The 26335-nt window shown below is 39.4% G+C and overlaps 1 protein-coding gene across 2 annotated transcripts in view; it reads right to left on the reverse strand.

Annotated features, from left to right (window-relative positions):
- Positions 1–237: 237 nt before the first annotated feature.
- The window catches only part of HTRA3 (HtrA serine peptidase 3), a 35123-nt gene continuing 9025 nt past the window's right edge, over positions 238–26335 (reverse strand). The window contains exons 2-10 of one of the 2 annotated variants that reach the window (XR_010910029.1): positions 22454–22553; positions 21780–22002; positions 19360–19554; positions 17292–17324; positions 12982–13090; positions 7132–7180; positions 4885–4980; positions 777–2553; positions 238–706 (exon numbers count right to left, since the gene is read on the reverse strand). Coding sequence is in view for 1 of the 2 variants with exons in the window: in XM_060777999.2 (XP_060633982.2) it covers positions 2388–2553; positions 4885–4980; positions 7132–7180; positions 12982–13090; positions 17292–17324; positions 19360–19554; positions 21780–22002; positions 22454–22553 (971 nt within the window). In the remaining variant the exon portion in view is untranslated. Of the gene's footprint in view, positions 2554–4884; positions 4981–7131; positions 7181–12981; positions 13091–17291; positions 17325–19359; positions 19555–21779; positions 22003–22453; positions 22554–26335 lie in introns of both variants that reach the window. The other variant, XM_060777999.2, reaches the window with a different exon arrangement.

Below are 26335 nucleotides of genomic sequence, written 5' to 3' on the forward strand. Positions count from 1 at the left end.
GTCATCCAGAAATCCATCTGCCTTTTGCCTTCTAGCCTTATGGTATCAAGACGTCTTGTAATGAATTCAGTATGAAAGCATCCCATTACTATGTGTTGTACACACGCTATCTATCTCAGTAGTTAAATGAGTAAGTTGTAACAAAATGTTACAGTTGGTGCATTAGAGCACTTTGATTTTATCTTATGGAATGTTTCAGTACATAAAAGGTTTAGAAAGGAAAACAAACAAAGGAAATAAGAGTTTATTTCTGTAAACTTTAATCTTTGTACAGTAGAAACATACAGTACTTGTCATAAGTATACAATTTGTATAATGATGCTTTCCAATACAATGAAAAGATAAAACTTAAACCCCTGAAAAATTGTGCACTTTCTCAAAGTTTTAGCTTTGCTTTGCACATTGTTTAGAGTTTACATCAGGCAATAATTCTATAAGAATCATTTACTACATTCCTCTTCTGCACAAGCTTGGCACAAATTCGCCTGTGACCAAAACCAGATTAACCATATAGCGTAAAAGAGCAATAGCTTAGCTTGCATTGAAGTAATTTTTTTTAAAAAATAAGTAGCACTTGCTGTTGCAGAGAATAGCTTGGAAATGCTTAGGTTTCATATATGGAAGTCACTGTCAAATAGCATCCGGTGAGAAGGATGGGGTTGATGTTTCAGGCTCCTTCTACACTGCCATATAAAATCCAGATTATCTGCTTTGAGCTGGATTCTATGGCAGTGTAGACTGATATAATCCAGTTCAAAGCAGATCATGTGGATTACCTGCTTTGATCATCTGGCAGTGTAGATCTAGCCTCAATGTCTTGAACTCTCTCCAGCTGATCTCCATCTTGACCATCTATCCATATTAGCCATGATGTTCCCCTTGTCTTCTCACACATTAAGTTCTTGTTCATTTTGTTTAAAAATGATTTTTTGAGAAGTACCAAACAAAACAAGGACTTTGGTAGAAAAATGAACATGAACAGTGCATATTAGAAGTAGAAACTTAGTTGTAGAAGAGGAGGGTGACATGATGGAACTCATAACAACTGTCAATTTTCACACACTTCTCTTACTTTATTCCACTGAGGTGTGCAGCTACATGGCTTTTATTGTGTGCGCACACAAAACCAAATATATACACAAGAAGAAATCCTGAATTTCACTTAAACACTTAGCTGCACTCTAAATACTAAAGAAAGTATAAAGCAGCAACATTGATGCCCACTCAGGTAAATTATGCCCAGCCCCCAGATTGTCATTCGCAGGGGTTGTATTGTAAGCAGAGAAACTCCCTATTCTTCACAAGGCTTGAAATATTCGGTGTAGACTTTCTAGCACAGGCTGCTTTCCATTAATTGTTGGAGATATGTTCCCCAATTCAGGTGATTGAAAAAGGACATCGCAAGATTGGTTTTAGAATGGAATGGTTCATATGAAAAGGATTTCCTTTACACAATACATGTTCCCTAGTAAACATCAAAGGCCCCTTCTACACTATCATATAATCCAGATTATCAAAGCAGACAATCCATATTATCTTCTTGGAACTGGATTACATGAGTCAACACTGACATATAATCCAGTTCAAATCAGATAAACTGGATTTTATATGGCAGTGTAGAAGGCGCCTGAGGCTTGAGTTGTGTTTTCTTCCTTGAGAAAACTACTCTTGCTTAAAGTATTTTGCATTCCCATGACTAGAGATGCAAACTTGGCCCAAGCATACAAATAATGCAGGCAAAAGGATTAATTATTCGTGTTATCTCCCTCGCTAAGGCTGCCAGCACCATTCTCCTTTCCTTGCATTTAATCACTATTTTTCCTTTTGAGAATAATAATTTCTCAATTTATGTTCATTTAACTTAAGACCCTTGCAAAGCAAATGCATTATTTCACATTTAAACTAGATTGCCAAGAGTTCAGCTTTAGATAAGATCAGATTAATGCTGCAACTCACCAACTATATAAAAGCCAAGAGTCTAGCTGTGTAAACCCCATAAAAGTCAAGAGAGTGGAAGGACTAAATCCAAAAGTGTATTTTGTAGACAGAAACCATATTGAGCTGCTAAGTGCCTAACTCTAATTAAGCATAAATATTTTGCTTAAACCATAAGAATGATGATGAATTTGAGCTTCTTTCATACACAACTGTCATAAAACTATATGAAATAAAATAGGCAAAAATCTCATAAATCTGCAATGACTTGAGTTATGAAGTAGCGTCACTGGAGCCTGGTCATTGTTGACTATAGGCAAAGCACTGGCTCAACCATTTGTATTTGTTCAACTTGCCATAGTCATGACATTACTGTCACTGTAAAAGAGGTATCTGAAGTTCTAGAATAAAATGAGTTTGAATTGTGTCATGATGATATTCCTCAGTTTGGTTTACATAACTACTTCAGGTTCTATGTTAAATAATAAATCATCGTTTCCTCTTCTAACTTCAAGTAGTAGAGGTGATTCATTCATCACTGCATCTTGTAGGTCAGCAGAAGTCTTCAGTGGACGTCCATTCACCTTCACAATGATATCACCATGTTCAATTCCTCCTCTGTGGTCAAGAAAGAAGTAGTTTTAATATGAACTTCACTGATTCTATATACAACTGTTCTGGAAATGGCCTAAAAAGTAGAATCTCAACACAAATTTTGGAGAGATTTGCCTATAAACAGAGTGTGTGTTGTTAGAATCCAGCAAAATTGGGGGGAAAGCAGATCCTGGCTCTAACATGGATAAAGCAAATTGCCAGGATGCAGCTAGCTGTCCCATTATATCCTTAACTTGCAGAGGAAAGGAAAGGATGAGAGTTCTGATCAAGGTTAAGCACCCTTTATCCAGAATTCCAAAATATTCCCAAATCTAAAACTGTCCACATGGGTAGCTGAGGTAGTGATATTTCTGATGGTTCGATGTATCTAAACTTTGTTTCATGCAAAAAAATATTTAAAATATTGTATACAGAAGTACCTTCAGACTATGCATATATCGTATATACCTGAGTATAAACCTAGTTTTTCAGCCCTTTTTTGAGGCTGAAAAAGACCCCCTTGGCTTATATTCGAGTAAAAGTTATTTATTCTTCTTGTTTTTATTATTTTATTACATTTACTAGCCGTCCCCTGCCACGCGTTGCTGTGGCCCAGTCTGGTGATCTGGAAAATAAAGTAATGTGAAATTGTGGGTTTCTAATATATGTAATTTCTTGTTGTTTCTTTGCCAGTGTTGATGTGGAGATTGTCTGGTTTGCCTACTCTGGAATATGGAGCATATAATTATCCTTCTTTAGGGGTCCCTTTCAAATCTATGATACTATATCTGTGTGTGAATCATATTTATCTATATTTATGACTGGAGGACTTTGATTACGTCCTCCAGTCTGGAGGACTTTGATTACGTTTTCTTGCTCTGGTTAAGAGAGTTGGACTGGATGGCCTGAAGTATTTTCTGTTGCTCATGGGGGTTCTTTGTGGGAAATTTGCCCCAATTCTGTTGTTTGTGTGCTTCAGAATGGTCTTTGATTGTAGATGAACTATAAATCCCAGTAACTACAAATCCCAAATGTCAAGGTCTATTTCCCCCAAACTCCATCTGTGTTCATATTTGGGCATATGGAATATTTGTGCCAAGTTTGGTCCAGATCCATCATTGTTTGAGTCCACAGCACTCTATAACTCTCAAACTCAGGGTCAATGCCCACCAAACCCTTCTAGTGTTTTCTGTTGGTCATGGGAGTCCTGTATGCCACGTTTGGTTCAATTCCATAATTGGTGGAGTTCAGAATGGTCTTTGATTGTAGGTGAACTATAAATCCCAGCAACTATAACTCCCAAATGACAAAATCAAATGTTTTTGAGTGAAGGACATACAATGGGTTGTTAGGTGTCTTGTGTCCAAATTTGGTGTCAATTCGTCCAGTGGTTTTTGAGTTATGTTAATCCCACAAACGAACATTACATTTTTATTTATATAGATTATTTTACTGTATTATTATTACATGTATTATTTTTACTCTATTATTGTTATTATTATTACATTTATTATTTTACTCTATTATTGTTGTTGCATTTATTATTTTATTCTCTTTATTATTATTGGAAGGATACGTAAGCACATTTACACTGAAGAAGGTTAGAATGATGATGTAATCAGAGTTAGACATTCTTATCTTAAATTATAGTTTTATGTAAATATTCAAAAACATTTAACCTACTGATGCCTCGATTAATGTAATTTTATTAGTATCCATTATTAGTTTGAAATTTATCAGTAGCTGCTGCATTTCCCACCCTCAGCTTATACTCAAGTCAATATGTTTTCCCAGTTTTTTGTGGTAAAATTAGGTGCCTCGGCTTACATTTGGGTCGGCTTATACTCAAGTATATATGGTAAACTGTATATGGGACATAAATAATTTTTGTGTTTGATATCTCCAAGATATCTCATTATGTAAGTGCAGACCGTTCCCAAGTCATGAACAAGATAGCTTCTTGAGGTGGGTTTGTTTGTAAGTCGGAACAGGTTATACTCACAATCTCTCTTTCTTGAAGGGATAGAAATGTTAAGCTACAACTGCTACCTGTAGTCTATTATACAAACATAAGCATAGTAAAAGTAGTTTGAGTTGCAGAAATTTCAAAACTAGTCACTATACTATGGGGCTTTAAAAAATCTGGGTAAGTTTTTTGTTTCAAACACAAATATTTTAAACACCATAATTTGCTTAAGGTTGGGAATAGCTGACACTAAAGCACAACACCTAAAAAAATGAAAGACCAGTTAAGTGTACTTGATGACTCTTCAAAGCAGGTGTGCATTCATTCATTTTTGTTGGATTTAGTATATTTCGAATAGAGAAATGGCTTTTAATTTGGGACCAACATACCTTTGTGATGGTGAATTTGGAACAACTTCATGGACATAAATTCCACTAATGACATCTGGAAAATCTGGATTATTAGCCTTAAGTTCTTCCACTAGCCTAAAAAACATGCATATTGTTACTAAAATAAGTGAATCATTTCATAACCACAGCCACCTTCAGTCTTCACCATCACGGGCAAATATCCCCTATTATAATTGCTCTTCTAGTAGCAGCTTTTGAAAAACCTAAGATTTCTACTCCATTTTAATTGAATTTCTACCCCAATTTAATATCCTTTTTTTTATGTAAATTTTTATTGATTTATCACAATTATTACATACTATTGCATTTTATACATCAACCTCTTTAACATGTTGTTTTGTTGTTTTGCTTTGACATTTCCTCCCCTTTTCTCCTTCCCCCCCCCCCTTTTTTTCACCTCAGTGCTCCCCTCCACCCGTCTCAAGCCACATTTCTTACATTTCATCTGTCCAAAATTTCATTTCTTCTTGTGACGGTAATTTTCCTTCCTTATTTTTTAATCCATTTACCACAAATTTTCCCCATATAGCATCAAAATCACTTTGTTTCCATATACCTTTTTTAACCTTTAATATACATGTCAGTTTATCATTTAATGCTATTTTCCATGCTTCCTTATACCACTCCTCTATTTGTATATTCATTTCTTTTTTCCAATTCCTTGCTATGAGCAGTCTTGCTATAGTTAGTAAGTTTGTTATCACTTCTTTATCCTCCTTTTTCAGTTGCTTATCGGTATATAATGATAATAAGGCTATACTAGGACTTTTGTCTATTTTCATATTCATTATATTTTCTATTTCTCTAAATACTTTCTCCCAAAAGTTATTTACATATTTACATTGCCACCACATATGTATGTATGTTCCTGGTTCTTTACACCCTCTCCAACAATTTGTTGAATTGTTTTTATTCATATATGCTATTCTTACCGGTGTTAAGTACCACTTCCATATTAACTTGTAATAATTTTCTTTAACTCGTATCGATAAATTTTTTAAATGTCTTTGTCCCCATAACTGTTGCCACTCTATTTCACTTATTTTTATCCCTAAATCCTCTTCCCAAATCTCCTTAAGGGTACTCTTTTTTATTTTCCCATCCTTCATTTCAATTAGTATCTTATAGATTTTGCTAATTATACCTCTCAAGTTTTCATGTTCTTCTACTGCCCTTCCCTTCTGTATTATTTGTTCGAATTGATTGAGTTGGCTTCCATTTCTATTTTTTTCCAGTTTATTAACCATTGTTCTAGTTGTATACAATGAAACCATGATAATTTTATTTCTTTAAACTCTTCCAACATCCTTTCCCTCTTCATTTCCACTTTCATCCAATCCCCTATTCTATCTAAATTTATTTCCCTTACCTTTTTATCCATTGCTTTTTTAAAATTTTTTGGGAATTTCTTTTCCATCACTATTGGGGTTATAATTGATCCTTCCTTTATTAACCTCCCCTTGTATTTATTCCATACTTTCAGTATGTTACTCAGCATTGGGTTTCTAATTTCCCTCAGTTCTTTTCTAGTAAGGTGTTTAAAAAATACATTCCAAGTTTCATCTTCCACTTTTCCTGATTCATTACTAAGCCAATCTATTCCCTCTTTTTTAACCATTCCTTCTATAACCAAATTTAATCTACTTGCTTCATAATATTTTTTTATATTAGGTAGTGCTAGTCCACCCTCCTTTTGCGATCTATACCATAACTGTTTGTTTAGCCTGTTTCTTTTACTTCCATTGCAGTACTTATTAATCATTTGTTGCCATCTAATTAGCTCTTCTTCTGTGATTTGAAGTGGTAACATTCTAAATATAAAATTTATTTTTGGAAGTATTTTCATTTTTACTAATGCTATTCTTCCAAACCAGGATAAATGTATACCTTCGTACTCTATTAATTTAATATCCTAATTCAAAAACAACAGCTAATAAAAATTTCATTTCAAAGTTAATCATTTTTTTCATATCAGGAACAACTTGAGAAACTGCAAGTTGCTTCTGGTATGAGAGAATTGACCATCTGCAAAGACGTTGCTTAGGGGACACCCGGATTTTTACCATCCTGTGGAAGGCTTCTATCATGTCCCTGCATGAAAAGCTGGAGCTGACAGATGGGAGTTCACCCCGCTCCCCGGATAAATTTGAGGCCTAAACCACAGGCAACACGGGCATAAAGGACAAGTCAGGACATTCTGTATATGAGTATAATAGAAAGACTTACACAGGTGTGATGGTCAGCATCCTTATGCCAATAAATCTTTTCTTCCCATCTGGAATAAAAATCAATAATACTTGTTAAGACACTTCTAAAGATCATAGAATCATAAGAGTGGCCAACTTCTGGCCAAAGAATATTTAATATAATGCCAAGTTTTTAACTTTGTTTGTGGATTTTCTATACAATATAACTGTATTCTCAATTCACTTCTGACACAATAAATAAAACCATATAACTTCAGGACTGCAGGGTGGCAAATGTAATATAATCAAAGGACCAAGGAGGGAGACATATTTTGCAATTTGCTGATTTGATGTCTTTTTAGAACTTGATGACCCTCCATTATACAGTATTGTATATGGTGGGCAATTTATAATATTTCCAGTTGTTCTACACATCATTAAGAGGCATCATTATAAAAGGAGAATGACTATGTGGCACAGGTAGCTGGGGAGCCAGCTGCATTAAATCACTACTGCCCGAGAGGTCATGAGTTTGAGGCCAGCCCAGGTTGGCGTGAGCTTCTGCCCATTAGTCTAGCTAGCTGTTGACCTATGCAGCCCAATAGACAGTTGCATCTCACAAGTAGGAAATTTATTTATTTATTTATTTATTTATGACATTGATATGCTGCCCTTCTCACCCTGAAGGGGACTCAGAGCGGTTTACAAGGTATATATACATACAATATATTATTAACATAGTACAATATCAGTTTTAAATATTGCTATATTGTACTATATCAAGTATAGTAATTATGATTTAGGTACCGCTTTATGCGGGGAGGGTAATTTAACTAATTTACAATGCCATAAAACCTTCCAGCAGCGTGCGGAAGAATGAGGAAGTACTCCATCAAAGGACTCGGTGTCACAATGGACAGTGAAGTGGCAGCTCCCCCTGTGGCCAGAATCGAGACAGAATCAAGCCGGAAAAGCTGGAATGTTAAATTGCCTCTTTGTCCGTCTATATATGTTGCATGTCTAATTGGCATTGAATGTTTGCCACGTATATGTGCATTGTAATCCTCCCTGAGTCCCCTGCAGGGTGAGAAGGGTCGAATATAAACACTGTAAATAATAATATCTATCTCCAAAAACCTATCCATTTCAACTGTCACGTCCAGCATTTTTTTAAAAATTGTAATCATTACATTTGGCCCGGCCTTAGTTTTTAAATGCGTCGTGGTGTTATTGTCTAATGTTTACTGCTAGTCTTTTAATGTTTTGTTTTATGAGTTTATTAGTTTATTTATTGTTGTATTTGTTATGCTGTTGTTTTATTGATGTGTTGGGCCTTGGCCTCTTGTAAGCCGCACCGAGTCCTTCGGGAGATGTTAGCGGGGTATAAATAAAGGTTTATTATTTTATTAATAATAATAATAATAATAATAATAATAATAGGTAGAATGGTAGGTAGCCCATATAATATCCTAAGGAAAGTTCTATCTTGATTTTAGCAGAGAGAACAAGGGCCATGCTCACATTTATCGTCAGACTGCAAGCTGTAAATGCAAGCAGGATTTGTGTGTATTATTGTTAGTCCAATAGTGGAGGCAACATTTCAAAATCCTTTTGGAGGGGGGGGGGGTTAAATCTTTCTTGTCCTGTGTTTCTTTTCAAAATGATCACCCTACAATTTGGGGTTCTAACCATTTATTTGCATGCTATATTTTCGTGTTATTAAAATGTAACCGAGATGGAAGCAGTAATTCTTTCTGCAGCTGGTGCTCGAGTCTTTCCAGAGTTGGTTGGAATAATATCAGAAATTACCTAAGCATTCTAAAATGCTTTAATTGTATTTACTACCAAACCTTGCATCCAATCCACTGTCAAGGCAGATAATGAAATATGAACCAAAAAAATCCCCTCAAGCACCATGAAGACCGGCTGCTTTGTTGGCTGGCTCAACAGAAAAATTGGGCTCCGAGAGGCAGTTCTAGCACTTCATTGCTCCGAATCCCACAGCTTCCAAGGTGAGGACTGAGTCACCTTGGTTCAGCAGCAGCAAAGGAGGAGCTGGCGTAACTGCCTGTGAGGCTGAGCCTATTATGTGGAGAAGCACTCCCCAGGGCTATTGGTCTAACAGCATGAATGAGCATTTGCGGCAATGATTACACGAGGAAAGGAAAGGGAGCAGGGAGGCAGCTCGCGCCAAATGCAGAAGAGTAATGTGGGAAATAAGACAAAAGGCTTAAAAGGGCTTCAAGTAGTTCACCATGTATTAAGTTGTGTGTGTGTGTGTGTGTGTGTGTATACACATACATACACAAGCTGGAACAGATGACTTCACACATGGGGAAAAAGCCACACCAGGATCAGTAGAGAAAATGCACCACTATAAGATATATAAAGGTTTTCCTTTGCACAGAGCCAGGCAAGTGTACAACCACAGTGCACTACTAGGCATTTTATAATACAGACTGTGCTGGTACGGCTGTACCAGGAGCTCCAACTTTATTTTCTTTCTGTTATCTGTTTTGCAGTCATAGGACAGGCCTCCTGTCCATCATAATTAAGCTTTGGTTCCGCCCCTTGTTCTGGGCTCTGGGAGGGAAAGGAGCCATTTTTTGGGCAGTCTCACACAAGGTAGCTAAGCTATAGGACGTAGACCAGCTCGTCCCATAGAAAAGCTTCCTTTCTCAATAACGTCTGGGGATACAGAAATTCCAGAAGAAAGGTCCCAAAAGCTCTGGCTGAGAGCTCACAGCCTCTCAGCCTCACAGCAACAGAGGGAAAACAGCCCTGAAGTTTCAAAGAGGAAGGGAGGACAGCATTACAGATCCACTGAACTCCAGTTGAAATATCTTCAAGCCTCGGCTGGTAGGTCTACTCGATACCCAGACGCATTTGGAATCGGTAGTAGGACTTACACCGATGAGGCATACATAATAGACAGCCTAGGAGAGGTTAGAAAGGGTTTTTTCTTACAGAGAAAGTACAGTTAATTAAAGTCAGGTACCAGTCCGTTGAGGACTAGACTAAGAAAGCCTTGAAGTGTTGTTTGAACCTTTGAAGATTTGTTGTTTGTTCCATAATAAAGACTTTGTTGCATCATTAAAGACTCTAAAGACCATCACTTCAGAAAAATCCCTGAGAACCTCTCTTTGAGGCCCCCTGGCTTCCCGCTGGGCTTAAAGTATACGTCCTATAGAAAAGTCCAGCTGTTACAGGCCCAGCGCGTGACCGAACACAGACAATGGGTTTCTGTGAGTTTTCCAGACTGTTCAGCCATATTCAAAAAACATTCTCTCCTAACATTTTGCCCACATCTATGGCAGGCATCCTCAGAGGTTATGAGGTTTGTTGGAAACAAGGCAAGTGGGGTTTATGTATCTGTGGAATGTCCAGGGTGGGAGAAAGAGCTCTTGTCTGTTTGCGGCAAGTGGGTATGCTGCAATTGATCACCTTAATTAGCATTGAATAGCCTTGCAGCTTCAAGGCTTGGCTGCTTCCTGCCTGGGAGAGTCCTTTGTTAGGAGGTGATTAGCTGGCCTTGATTGTTTCTTATTTATTTATTTAAAACATTTATATCCCACCCTTCTCACCCTGAAGGGGACTCAGGGCAGAGCACAGCATATACATGGCAAACGTTCAATGCCGAGGCACAGATTCACATACAATACATAAACATTAAAAAACATTTATCAAAATATTAAAATACACAATTTAAAACCGTCCTAGTCATCCGCGTCAAATCATTGGCCTGGTCATCTTTCCCATTGCCGCTTTATTTCCCTGTCCCAAAAGCTTGGTCCCACTGCCAAGTTTTTACCATCCTTCAAAAGGACAGGAGGGAGGGGGTTGACCTGATCTCACCAGGAAGGGAGTTCCATAGCCGGGGATCAATCACCGAGAAAGCCCTATCCCTCGTCCCCACCAATCGTGCCTGTGACAATGGCGGGACGGAAAGCTTCTTGTCTTTCCCTGTTTTTGAGTGTTGTTCTTTCATCTCCCAACAAAGGATTCTACCAGGCAGAAAGCAGCCAAGCCTTGAAGCTGCAAAGCTATTCAGTGCTAACCAGCATTCACACTTGCCTCAAACAGACAAGAGCTCTTTCTTCCACTCTAGACATTTCACAGATATATAAACCCTACTTGCCTTGTTTCCAACAAACCTCACAACCTGAGGATACCTGCCATAGATGTGGGCAAAACGTCAGGAGAGAATGCTTCTGGAACATGGCCATATAGCTCAGAACGCTCACAACAACCCAGTGATTCTGGCCATGAAAGCCTTCGACAACACAATACAGACAATATTCACAGTCCAGTAAAAGTGTTGCATTACAAACTTTATTTAATTCACAAATACAGTGTTCCCTCACTACTTTGCGGTTTGCTTTTAGTGGACTCTCTGTTTCGTGGATTTTTTAAAATATTAATAAAAAATATAAAATGTTTACATCCAGTGGAGGCCAGGGATCCTGGAAGTGCAGCAGCCTGAGGCGCGGTGGGGAAGGCCTGCCTCCCTGGCCTGCTGCTGCCTGCATTGCTTTGAGACTCTGCTGGCAGTCCCGTAGCCAGGATTTTGGTTCTGGGGGTGGGGGGCGGAGGTTGATTTGGGGGGGGGGGCTCAGGATCTGCCCTAGCAAACCTTTTGTATTGTTATCCCAATACCCCCATGCATATGGGATATATATATATATGGTGATCAGATCATGATATGAATAAACATAACAGTTTAAATAATGTACCAGTAAGGCCTTCTCGCGGACCACCATGAGAATTTCGGGGTGGCTGAAGCCCCTCAAGCCCCCCCCCCCCCCGGCTACGGGCCTGTCTGCTGGGGTTTGTGGAGGCCAGGGAGGCAGGCAGGGACTCTTGGGATGGGCCGGGAGGGGGGTAAGGAAGCGCGGGTAAAATATATATATATATATATATATATATATATATATATATATATAATGTATAATGTATAAATATTAAAATTAATATGGTGTCCCTACTTCGCGGATTTTCACTTATTGCGGGTGGTTCTGGAACGGAACCCATGCGATAAGTGAGGGAACACTGTATGCGATTGGAGCAGAAGTAGAGGAAAAAGGGAAGAAATGCTACTACTAAGGCCCCATCTACACTGCAATATAAAGTCCAGATTGTCTGTTTTGCGGATAAGCTCCCTTTATCAGCTCCAGCTCCTCATGCGGGGACATGAGAGAAGCCTCCCACAAGGATGATAAAAACATCAATTCATCCGGGCATCCCCTGGGCAACATCCTTGCAGATGGCCAATTCTCTCAAACCAGAAGCGACTTGCAGTTTCTCAAGTCGCTCCTGACACAACAAAAAAAACTGCTTTGAACTGGATTATATGGCAGTGTAGACTCATATAATCCAGTTCAAAGCAGAGAATCCGGATTATCTGCTTTGATAATCTGAATCATATAGCAGTGTAGAGCCAGTCCAAGTTTTCGGAGAGGAGACCAGGAACAAGAGAAAGCACAGTAAACTCTCCTCTGCTCCCACGGTTTCCAATACAAAGGAATTATTTGGTTAGGAGTCACCATATTTCTGGTTGCTGATGCTGGCCTTTGTATTACATGTTCAATATTAACTTTTCTCTTGCTAAACAGAAACAATGGGTATACATAGTAATGTCACACAAATGTTGTCTTATCACAGTCTTGGAAATATTTCCGATTAGAATACAAGGCTTCTTTTAAGGAGATCCCCAGCTGCAGAGTAGATCAGTGCTAAAGGCGGGGAAACGTTTCTGTTTCTAATTTACTCCCACGGAGACTTCAGAGCGACCTGTGGCATCATTCTTTAAGAACATTTGTAGCTGCACACTGTCTAAAGCACAGTATCCTTTTACTAGTCTCCTGCCACTATTTATCAATTTTACTATTACCTTTTTTGTCATAATTCTCCGAGAGGAATTGGGCAATACGGTCAGAAGGAATCGCAAAGGAAATCCCAGCAGTAACTTTTAAAGTATTGATGCCAATCACTTCGCCGTCCTGTTGAAATATAGACCACAGGTGCAAGTTTCTATATTATTTTAGGAAGTTCTATCTTAAAATGCATTCATCACAATTTCAGCTCTTATTCTGTTGTAGCTATAATAGGATATTCCTAGATGATACATTGCTGATGGCGTTGTTGTGTGCCTTCAAGTTTTTTTTCCTTTAACAACTTCAAGATGAACCTATCACGAGGTTTTTTTGACATGATTTATTCAGAAGAAGCTTTCTACTGTATTCTTCTGAGACAAGAGAGAGCATGACTTGCCTAAGGTCACCACAAAGTTTCCATGGCTGATTCAAACCGTCTTCTAGCATCCTAGGGCCCTTCCACACAGTCATATAACCCAGAATATCAAGGCAGATATTCTGATATAAGCCCCCCCCCTTGGTGGCACTGCGGGTTAAACCGCTGAACTGAACTTGCTGGCCAAAAGGTTGGTGGTTCGAATCTGGGGAGCGGGGTGAGCTCCCGCTTTTAGCCCCAGCTTCTGCCAACCTAACAGTTTGAAAACATGAAATATGAGTAGATTAATCGGTACCGCTTCTGCGGGAAGGTAATGACGCTCCATGCAGTCGTGCTGGCCACATGACCTTGGAGGTGTCTACGGACAATGCCAGCTCGTCAGCTTAGAAACTGAGATGAGCACCACCCCCCAGAGTCGGACTCAACAAGACTTCATGTGAGAGGAAACATTTACCTTTACCTTATCCAGGTCGAAAATGCCACAATATCTGCTTTGAACTGGGTTATCTCTGAGTCCACACTGCCATATATTCCAGTTCAAAGCAGATAATGTGGGATTTTGTTCAGCTATGCGAAAGGGGTCTAAATCCAACAATTCCACCTCTACATTACATGGAAGGTGCATATGCAAATGGAATTCTAAATGACTGAAGAGTATAATATCATGCAAGGCTCTTTGGTATTGGGGAAAGATACCCTTGTGCCATAAGAACACCAAAGACCACTGAGGCTGACTTAATCCAGCCAAATGCTCTGTGGGAGGTCACCAATATGGCACAAGAAGGCAAGCATCTCCCTCACCATCCATCCCAGACATACAGCATATGCTAATGAACAGGGAGATTGATTGTAGAATTGACCACCGTCACCAATGTCACCAGAATCTGATCCAACCTGATATGAATCCCACCCCAACATCTTAGGGTACAGACCAGCTAAATGCTCAGCAGCTCTACATTCTCAAGTCATTTGCAGCCAAGCCATCTTATTCAGTCCATATCATGTCCCAGAAATTCACTCATAGAAAATATTGTGCTCCAGAAAAATTACTTGATGGGAGAAGGTAGACAGGGATTGAATATGGAACCATATACCTGCAATGCATTGTCTTACTGAAATCTGGTAGATGCCTTAAATCTAATTTCCCTCTTTACCTATCTATGGACCAGAAATGTTCTTACTATTTTTTAAAACTATATTCTTACATTTCCTCTCTGCCTTATCTTTGGTTTAGCTGGTGTCTTGATTACCACTTGAATAATACATTGCTATGCAAATCTAAATTGGACATTGTGCAAAATTAAGACATCTGATTTTGCTGCTGAAAAATGGCCTAAATTGATGTGGTCCCTTGTTCGCAGTCCTTTCCGAACTCCCTGTTCTGTCTCTGGTCAGGCCCTTTCTTTGTAGTTTGCACTGTCGAAGGAGGGGAAATGGTCATATGGGCACCTGTGCCAATGTCAGAATGGTCCACATGAGCCCTGTAATCATCACGAGAGGCCCTCTTCTTGATCCCACCACCATCACAAGTGTGGTTAGTGGGGATGAGAAACAGGGCCTTTTCGTTGGTGGCCCAGTGGCTCTGGAACTCCCTCCCCAAAGAGGTGCTTTCGCCTTTCACTCTCAGGTGAAAACCTTTTCATGGAAGCAGGCCTTCCCTGACAACACACAATGGCAGCTTATCTTAGTCAGACAAGGCTCATATGGCCAAAGACTTGGAGCTCTGAGATGTTTAGTTTAATGTTTTAGGACAATTCTCAGTGGTCTGAGTCATAGGGATTTTAATGTTAAGGTTAATGACAATGACACATGTGGTTATTTTTTTGCTTATATATATTTATGTAATTTGTGTTTTATGCAATGTGTTGATTTATTGTTTAACATGTTAGGTTGGGGGGATGATGGTTATCTGTATTTATGTAATTTTGTTTTGTTTTTTCTATTTTGTTTGCAGCTTTGAGTTCCATCCATGGGAGAAACATGGGATGATGGTAATAATAATAATAATAATAATAATAATAATAATAATAATAATAATGGGACACCTGCATGACCAGCAAGGAGTGGGGTATCATCCTCCTCCTTCATGCTGGACATGTGGCATCCTATTCTGATGCCGTAATTACAGCATGGCACTGTGTTACTGGCTAGGAGCAGCAATGATACACTCACAATATATCCCCTTTCCCATGGCAGATCAGATCAAATCAGATCCAATAACACTGTTCAGACTGCACCAAAGCAATGGGATATTCTGCATTTTGCTGGAAACTCCATAGTATCCTCTGTCTTTGCCCAGGTAAAATTGCTTTAAACCAAATGTGAAGAGGTCATTAAACTGCTGCCACCAATTGTAAAGGAGACCGTTTTAATGTCACCGAATGCCACCAAATGTGAAGGTGCGAGTGGTAAAACACCCACTGCCACCTAATCTATGAGAGAAGCCGGGCAACGATCAATATCAGCCTAGGAACTATTTTATAAAGGGACTGTTTCTGGCTGACTTTATTATTGCAGGCTGTTCAACTTAGAAGAAACTGTATCAGGCAGGACTTGAGGAGAACAGTAACAAGTTTATTTTAACAGCAGTATAATAAGTTTAACTGTTTCTTCAAAAGAGGCACAAATCTTGATGGATACATTGGAAAGGTTTCATGAGTAAACTCAGACAAACACTTCAAAAGGTTTCACAGCTGGCACAACAGGCTTAAACCCAGCCAAACCTTGATTCTTAATTCAGAATCAACAACCCCCTGTACCGGGTCCTTCTCTGCAACCACTTTGGTCACCAATTGATTCCCTGAATCTCCACCAAAAGATTCAGTGTTCTCCCAGTAGCTCTCCGGCCACTGACTCATTCCCTGAATCTCCACCAAAAGATTCAGTGTCCTCTCAGTAGCTCTCCGGCCACTGACTCATTCCCTGAATCTCCACCAAAAGATTCAGTGTCCTCTCAGTAGCTCTCCGGCCACTGACTCATTCCCTGAATCTCCACCAAAAGATTCAGTGTCCTCTCAGTAGCTCTCCGGCCACTGACTCATTCCCTGAATCTCCACCAAAAGATTCAGTGTCCTCTCAGTAGCTCTCCGGCCACTGACTGACTTTTTAAAACACAGCTGCCTCATGAAGAGGCGGTTGGCTCCGCCCCTGTTGCTATGGCAACTCAGCTAACATCAAGCCACTCTCTCCAACAAAACATAATCTCCCATACTTACCATCCCTAAACCACTGTCCAAACTACACATAACCAAAGGAATAAAATTTACACATCGTCACACCAAGTAACCTTGAGATACTCAAAAGAAGTAGCTTTCTGCCATGAGGAAACCAGGGAGCCTTTGGGGTGCTTTGCTAATGTAAGACAATTCCAAAATTGCTTATAATGTTATAAAGATTCCTTGATTCTCCCCTTCACACGGAAAGTATAACAAGTTGGCAGAGGCTGTGGTCCTCAAGATGCAGAGGATCAAGAGTTGACAAATAGAGACATCAGCCAGTAATATGCAAGGAGTTCTTTTACGGGGGGACTCTCACTTCTTTGCACTGGTTTAAGATAGACCAAAATTAAACTCATGGTATCCATCAGAGTTTAATTCTTGGTTCATGTTTTGCATGTATATGGTTCCATACTCATTCTTTCTTCTTCATACCTTGGTAGCCACAGCCTTTGTGATGAGGACTCAAGATAAAAATATGTGAACTAGCTTGGTTTAGGAGGAGATACATAACTATTATAATTCAGCTTTTTTATGCTCCTGTTTTCAGTGCATATGAAAAAGATTGTTATGATTATGTGATCTCCAACAATGAATTAGAGGAATGTAAAACTTTTCCTGATTAGACCACAGTGAAGATAACAAGATCACAAATTTCCGACTCCCGTCTCTCTTAAAACAACTACTTCGTTTCATTTAATTTTGCAGAGACATAATCAATACAAATATTTCTTACCAAGTTCACCAGAGGTCCTCCTGAGTTCCCATACTGCAAAGTAATGTCAGAAAATGTTCATGTTCATTTCAGAAAGTGAAAATCAAATTTAAGAAACAAATATTGTACTAAAACACTTCCATCTTCTATAATAATAAATAATAAAAACTTTATTTATGGGCTGCCCTCCCTCCCCAAGGGGATTCAGGGCATTGTCGAAGGCTTTCATGGCTGGAATCACTGGGTTGTTGTAGGTTTTTTCAGGCTATATGGCCATGTTCTAGAGGCATTTTCTCCTGACGTTTCGCCTGCATCTATAGAAAGCATCCTCAGAGGTAGTGAGGTCTGTTGGAAGTAGGAAAATGGGTTTATATATCTGTGGAATGACCAGGGTGGGACAAAGAACTCTTGTCTGTTGGAGCTAGGTGTGAATGTTTCAACTGACCACCTTGATTAGCATTTGATGGCCTGGCAGTGCCTGGGGTAATCTTTTGTTGAGAGGTGATTAGATGTGCCTGATTGTTTACTCTCTGTTGTTTTGCTGTTGTAATTTTTGAGTCTTTTAATACTGGTAACACAGATATATAAACTCATTTTCCTACTTCCAACAGACCTCACTACCTCTGAAGATGCTTGCCACAGATGCAAGCAAAATGTCAGGAGAAAATGCCTCTAGAACATGGCCATATAGTCTGAAAAAAACCTACAACAATCCCATGGATTCCAGGCAGTTTACACACAGAGAAAAGGCAAACAATGGGTGAATAACTCGGGACTATGTCTGTTCTTGTTTTTATTGTATTTTTAAAGTTAATTGTATTGTTTTAATCTACTGCTGTAAACCACTCCGAGCCAAATTGGGAGTAGCGATATACAAGTCAAATAAATAAATAAATAAATAAACATTCAATGCGCATAAGCAAATATAAACACCTTAAAATAATGCAAAATAATGAAATAATTACTGTAAACTTACAACAAAAGAGAAATTAACATCAAAATGAAAAACAGAAGATGAGTAATCAAATAAACATAATTATACTAATAACATAATTAACAATAAAGACATAAACACTAAGAGAACGATTAAAGTACATGAAAATGGCTATCATGGTTGTTCGTTAACATATACCGTAGCAGCTATGTCTCATAAATATATATATATCCTGCTACCTCAAAACCTCCGTTTTGTGCAGTTCAGATTAAAACGTGTTGTTTTGAAAAGTCTGTAAACAGTGCAAATATTAATACCTTCTATGGCTACACCGACTCAAAAGTTTACATTTACTGTCACACTGGAGAATGATGAAAGTGGCTAAAGTGAGTAGAGTTGCTCTCTTTAGTATTCACATTTCCCAGCTCTATCACCGAGGCCCCTTCTATACTGCCATGTAAAATCTAGACTGAGTTGTTGTAGGTTTTTTCGGGATATATGGCCATGTTCTAGAGGCATTCTCTCCTGACGTTTCGCCTGCATCTATGGCAAGCATCCTCAGAGGTAGTAAGGTCTGTTGGAACTGTTCCTACAACAACCCTGTGATTCCGGCCATGAAAACCTTCGACAATACAAAATCTAGCTTATTTGCTTTGATCTGGATTATATGACAGTGTAGGCTCATATAATTCAGATCAAAGCAGCTCATGTGGATGATCTGTTTTGATAATCTGGATTATATGGCAGTGTAGAAGGGGCCTAAGAAGTCCTCAGAGCTGCATAGTCTGAGAAAACAACACAGCTGCCAATAGCGGGACATGAATGAGTCAAGTTAAGCCAATTAGTGAATAGAGACTGGAGCTAAAATCATAATTTGTCCTCAAAGTACATATACAGATTCTTCAAAGTGGTGATCTTATGCAATGATAAAGATTGGAAAGCCTTCCACAAGCTGGTAAACTGCAATCCTCAGCATTTCTCAACCCTAGCTGTGCTGACTGGGGCTAAAAAAGTTTCACTTCAACAACATCTACAAAGCCACATAATTCCTGACCTTGGGCTATGCTCTTTTTCAACATTTCTACAAAAGCAAGTGAAAAATGTGAAGGTCCTTACGTGTATAACATTTTTAAAAGGCCACATGTGTTTACTCACATTGATAATAGCATCTGTCTGAATGTAATCCATATCTGAATCCTTCAAGCCCAGCTCCTTCCCGTCTCGTTGAGCTGTACTGACAATGCCTGTTGTCACAGTATTTTGTAAGGCAAAAGGGCTCCCCATCGCCACCACAAATTCCCCAGGCCTCAGATCACCAGACTGTCCGATTGACAGGGCAGGCAGCTTTTTCTGGAAGAAAACACAGATCACAATTCTAACGTACGTAAAGGAATATAATGAACTATAGGAAGTTTTGCCAAACGGCAAATAATGCTCTTATGACAAAAAGCTATTTATCTCTCATTTCTTACTCTAGACAACATTTAAATCAAAACTTTGGCATGGATTGGCACCAATTGAGGCACCAATTGAGTCCTTCTCTACCTCCGTAGTCCCTCTACGGAGGTAGAGGAGATTGGGATATAAAAGTTTTAAATAAATAAATAAATTTAACCACATGTATTCTAAAAGGAATGCAATCATTTAAATAAATACGATAGATAGGGGAAGGTTTAAAACACCCTCATTATCTATGATGGCTACAGAATTAGTCAAGGCCTCTTCCAAACAGCCATATAACCCAGAATATCAAGGCAGAAAAACCCACAATATCTGGTTTGAACTGGAATATCCGAGTCCACACTGCCAAATATCCCAGTTCAAATCAGAAAATGTGGGATTTTATTCAGCCATGTGTGGCCCCTGGTGACGCAGTGGGTTAAAGCGCTGAGCTTGTTGACCGAAAGGTCACAGGTTCGATTCTGGGGAGAGGTGTGAGCTTCCGCTGTCAGCCCTAGCTTCTGCCAACCTAGAAGTTCGAAAACATGCAAATGTGAGTAGATCAATAGGTACCGCTCCGGCGGGAAGGTAATGGCGCTCCATGCAGACATGCCGGTCACATAACTTTGGAGGTGTCTACGGACAACGCCAGCTCTTTGGCTTAGAAATGGAGATGAGCACCACACCCCAGAGTCAGACATGACAGGACAATGTCAGGGGACATCCTTTACCTTTTACTATTCAGCTATGTGGAAGAGGCCTAAGTGAAAACGAGATATAAAGCTGCATGCTACACATTAAACAGTCTAAAATTTGAGTCCATGTTACCATTATCTGGTTTGCTGGATGCCACTTTCCAAACTTGATCCTCTGTCCCTTTGGCCCAATCAAACTGATAATTTGGGTCTCAATCTGTCTGGCCACAGAGACTTAATTTATCCAATGTTGCAGAAAGGTTGGGAGGGAAAAAAAGCATTACGATGGTCTCGAAATGTAAGTAAGAGTTTGGAACAGATCCTAAGCAAACTACTAATATCCTGCTCTTATCATTGGGTTTGTTCAGGATCTGTTCCAATTCTCTTACTCTAATCCACAATTAATGTTGGATGCTGTTCCCGAATTCCCAAATACCCATGAACAACATATAAATCAAGAAAACGCCATTCTCAAGTTATAAAAACTATTCAAGGGAAAGGAAAATTTGGATGAGTAAACAGAGAAAGGAACATGAGCACATTTGTTCAGTTACTTCTTATGGCAGCAAGACATTATCAAGCTGAATAGGTTTCTTTTCTTAACCATGACTATTAAAGAAAAAAATAATAGGTGAACAATAAACTTAGGCTGGATTTGCACTGCCCTATATCCCAGGATCAGATCCCAGATTATCTGCTCTGAACTGGATTATATTAGTCTACACTGCCAGATAATCTGGGATAAGAAGATAATCTGGGATCAGATACTGGTATATAGGGCAGTGTAGATCCAGCCAGAGCTGCTCCTCCTCCTGCTTTTGTTTTCCTCATTCTCTAGGAAAATGATAAATACGGTGTGAAGAAGGATGGGGAAAAATGAGTAGTGGCATTTGGTTACATATGTCCTCCTACCAAACTACACTCCTGGTTTCCGAGAAACTGCACATACGGTACATCAGAGGTCCTCAAACTATGGCCTGTGGGCCAGATACGGCCCTCCAAGGTCATTTACCCGGCCCTCGTTCAGGGTCAACCTAAGTCTGAACCGACTTGAAAGCACACAACAACAACAACAATTATATCTCATCAGCCAAAAGCAGACTCACACTTCCCACTGAAATACTAATAAGTTTATATTTGTTAAATTTGTTCTTCATTTTAATTATTGTATTGTTTTTCAGTGTTTTTCAACTACAAATAAGATATGTACAGTGTGCATAGGAATTCATTCATATGTTTTTTCAAATTATAATCCGGCCCTCCAACAGTTTGAGGTACTGTGACTTGGCCCTCTGTTTAAACAGTTTGAGGTCCTCAAACTATGGCCCGTAGGCCGGATACGGCCCTCCAAGGTCATTTACCCGGCCCTCGTTCACGGTCAACCTAAATCTGAACCGACTGAACCCTGTGGTACATTGTAGATACCGTTTCTCTACTTACCCGTGGATTGATCTTTATTGTTGCTATGTCAGACTTCTTATCAATGTCTTTGATTTTTGCTTCGTAAGTATCTCCATCTTGTAATTGCACTTTTAACTGTTGCCGCCCAGTCACCGTACTACTGCTAGACACAACATGGGCATTGGTCACAATTAAACCTGTATCTGACATAATAAACCCAGATCCACTGGAAAGAGGAACATTGTGACCAAACAGAGGGTGCCTGTTAAAAATGAAGAAAAAGAAGCCATAAAGTTAAAGCAGTTTCCAGAAAAACTGAAGTAATGCAATCATCTGCATTATTTTCCCAGAAGTATCCAAAGAAAACTGTCGTTTATCTATAAATATTGCTGAAACTGTGGAGTTGTTAAGATGCCCTAAGAGATGAAGAAATCCACGATACATGTAAATTAAAAGCAACCTTCTGGTTTAAGATATTGAAGAGATAACAGAACCATAAAAATCTGAAACATGAAATATTTTGCACGAAGCAACTATCTTCCTGGATAGAACTTTCATTTACTTTCAATGAATACCGTGAAAGAATTTTGGAAAACCTAAGTGACACAACCCAGAGACACTGTTATCATGCAGGGGATGCTAGTAAAAATAAACAAAAATACAATTTGGACAAAACTACTACAATTTTTACTCCTAAAATGCAACTAACTCACCGCAGGAAAAGTTCAATATGGACAACTGCTGGTGCTATCTTCTCCACCACATCTGCAATGAAGTTAAACCTAAACCGTGGGCTGTTCAGCTGCTGGTGACCTGTACTAGCAAAGAGAAGTGGACATCTCTTAAGAAATTAGCACATTTTATCATATGTAGAAAAATAATCCTAACGCCAATAATAACAGATTATATTTGTTACCCATCTCTCCTCATGGATTGAGGCAGGTATACTGTTAAAATACATTGATAAAACAAAGGACCATTAAATACATATATTAAAAAAATAGAACAAAGATCAAAACACCTTTTTCTTCATGTCATGAGTGACTTGAGATACTGCAAGTTGCTTCTAGTGTGAGAGAATTAGCCATTTGCAAGGATGTTGCCATGGGGATGTCCGGATGCTTTACCACCCTGTGGGAGGCTTCTCTCATGTCCCCGCATGGAAAGCTGGAGCTGACAGATGGAAACTCACCTTGCTCCCCAGATTTGAACTGCCGACCTTTCAGTCATCAGTTCATCCGTCACAAGGGTTTAACCCATTACACCACTAATGGAGCTCCCAATGGCGTAATGTGTTAAACCCTTGTGCCGGCAGGACTAAAGACCGATAGGTAAGAGGTTCGAATCCAGGGAGAATATGGATGAGGTCCATCCATCAGCTCTAGCTCTCCATGCAAAGACATAAGAGAAGCCTCCCACAGGATGATAAAACATCTGGGCATCCCCTGGGCAATGTCCTTGTCCCCTGGGCAATGTCGCTCACACCAGAAGCGACTTGCAGTTTCTCAAGTCGCTCCTGACATGGGAAAAAAATCAATACTAAAAAAATGTAAATTTAAAATTCATAGATTAAAATTGATTGATTTGACCTGCCATAAGGTCTTTAATGTGTTTTACATTCTGAGAGCTTGTTTAGCTGTCAAATCTCTTTTGGTAGGTCATTCTACTGTCTGGGGTGTGGCAGTAAAAAGATCCTCTGAATGACACTTGCCAGTTGGCTTCTGGATGGTTAAGGTAAATGTCCCCCAGAGGATCTAGGTTCACAGGGCGGATTGTACAGGAGAAAGGAATCCTATAGGTAACCTGGATCCAAAACATGTAGGGCTTTAGCACAGCAGATTAATCATCAGCTGCAGCTACAGTAAATCTTGCCAACCAAAAGGAATGACAGTTTGAAGCCGGGTCAGGGTGAGCTCCTGACCTTCAGCCCAGCTCTTCGCCCATCTAGCGGATCAAAAACACAATGTGAGTAGATCAATAGGAACTGCATTAAGCGGGGAGGTATTTTAGATATGGCATTTAAGCAAAAGAAGGAAAGTTTATGAACAAAGAAATCTCTTTGGCAAGGAAATGGCGCGACATCACCCCCCTGTGGCCAGAACTGAGCACATCCTCCAAAGATGCTGAAAAATGGGGGAAAGCCTATGTAATAACTCTATCTGTTATCTGCCTTGTCATTGTATAATCGATATTGAATGTTTGCCGTATATGTGTTCTGTGATTCGCCCTGAGTCCCCTTCAAGATGAGAAGGGCGGAATTTACATAAATACTGTAAATAAAAATAAATAAATAAATTTAAAGGTCAAAACCAACACTTTGTACCTTGTCCAGAAATTGACAATCAGTAGAGTACTTTTAGTATAGGTGTAATATGTTCACTTCTGTATGCACCTCTGTCTTATATGGATTTAGTTTAAATTTGTTTTTCTCCATCCAGTTCCTGCAGCCATTCATTCAGAGGAGACACACAATCCTTAGCTGTTTTTGAAGAGGAATCTTACACAGACACCTCCATGAAAAATGCAGACTTCTGTTATACTTAGAGTGAATATCACTTTCCTATAAGTTATTATTTGAAGATTATATATGTGTGTCCCATCTTTCTTTCCATGAGCAGCATACGATTCCCTACCCCACGTCATCTGATCTTCACAGAAGTTATACGAAGGTGGTTTGGTTAGACAAACCGATTGACCCAAGGTCATGTGTCTACATATGTCTAAAAGTACTGTGCAGAATGTTTATATCCTGCACAGTACTTCAAAACACAACTTTGCAGTGAATCACCAAGTGTAAAACATAGCTTTAGGAAAGAAGGGCTTTTGACTACAACATCTGAGATCCTAGCAAACCACATGATACATTTGCAAGTGTGTGTGGTCCTTTCTCTATTTCTGTTTAGGTATTCTAGTATTTGGGTTTTTTAAAAAAATAATTGCAGTGAGCCAGCAATAGTGGCTTCACCATGCAACAGTGATGTTCTGTTATCACTGGTACTGGTAACATGACCTCAGATGACAAAACAGGTTACTTTCCTCCCCCAACTTCACATGAAAAGTGTATTTGATGGCCTGATAATTCTATCCTCTCCATATTTTGATCATGAACCAGATTGGTCATTAAAAGTGAGAGGAAGAGAAGAGAGACAAGTATTAAATAACGTGTATACCTGTGTATGTGTTGACGTCATGTAATTGAGGGCAAGTTTTTGGGCAAAATGAAAGATTTTAATATGACCCACAGATATGCTGGGTTTCATTCTATGGAGAGGAAAAAGCTGGCAAGCTTCCCCACCTGATCCTGGGCACTGTTCCCATCAGTTTCCTAGCTAATAGTTGAAAGGGCCTTCTGCCATTTTACTCAGGGAAATTGATGGTTCCTTTTTTATATGAGTCTAGGTACAATACTCACATTGAAAACCTATGTGTTTTTTTTTTGGGGGGGGGGGGGGGTCCACTCAAATTTCTAACTTATATGTGACTAAATATAGCATTTTAAGTACAGAAGAGCCAGTACGGTGTTGTGGTTTGAACATTAGATTAGATTATGACTCTAGAGATCAGAGTTTGAATCTTGGCTTAGCCATGAAACCCACCTTGCGCAAGTCACACTTTATCCACTGCAAGAGGCCCGTAGCCAGGATTTCGTTTGGGGGGGGGGGGTTGGGGGGGGGGTGGGGGGGCTGAGTTTTGGGGGGGGGGCTGAGTCTGAGTGAAAGAGGGTCTAGCCTAGCAAACCTTCTGTATCATTACCCCAATACTCCCATGCATATGGGATATATTGATTATGGTGATCAGATCATGATATGAATAAACATAACAGTTTAAATAATGCACCAGTAAGGCCTTTTCGCGAACCACCATGAGAATTTCGGGGGGGGGGGGGTGTTAAGCCCCTCAAGCCCCTCAAGGCCCCCCCCCCCCCGGCTACATGCAATGGCAATGCTTCTAAAATTATCTTCCCAAGCAATTATTGTGATAGGTTTGTTTTGGGTCAGAAACAACTTGAAGACACGCAGGAAAACCAATGAATCAGTGCAGAGTATTGAATAAAAAACTAATATTTCTTTCTATTTCAGGCATGCGCTTTGCACAACTGCTTTGTCCATTGACTTGGTGTTAGAAATCAGAGAGTGAAGTTGAATTTTCTTTCCTTCTCCCAAGAAGGAAAAATAAGTCTTGAAATGTCTTTTCAAGCTTACTTGGTCCCATTTTTTTTCATACATTTCCTCAGAAAACTACTATGAAGCAGACAGCACAACCATAAATATGTTGAACCAGAAGTGCGTAGCAAAAGGGAACCATGGGTATACTCAAACTAGGCTATCCAAGTTGACAGTCACCTTTTGTTTTCCAGTTAGTCTCAATAAGGAGGAGACCCGTAGCCAGGATTTTGATTCCGGGGGGGGGGGGGGGGTGAGTTTGATTCGGAGGGGCTGAGTCTGAATGAAAGAGGGTCTACCCTAGCAAACCTTTTGTATCGTTACCCCAATACCCACATGCATATATGGGATATATTGAGTATGGTGATTAGATCATGATATGAATAAACATAACAGTTTAAATAATGTACCAGTAAGGCCTTCTTGTGGACC

The sequence above is a fragment of the Anolis sagrei genome, chromosome 5 (assembly GCF_037176765.1).
Source record: "Anolis sagrei isolate rAnoSag1 chromosome 5, rAnoSag1.mat, whole genome shotgun sequence".
Lineage (NCBI taxonomy): Eukaryota > Metazoa > Chordata > Lepidosauria > Squamata > Dactyloidae > Anolis > Anolis sagrei.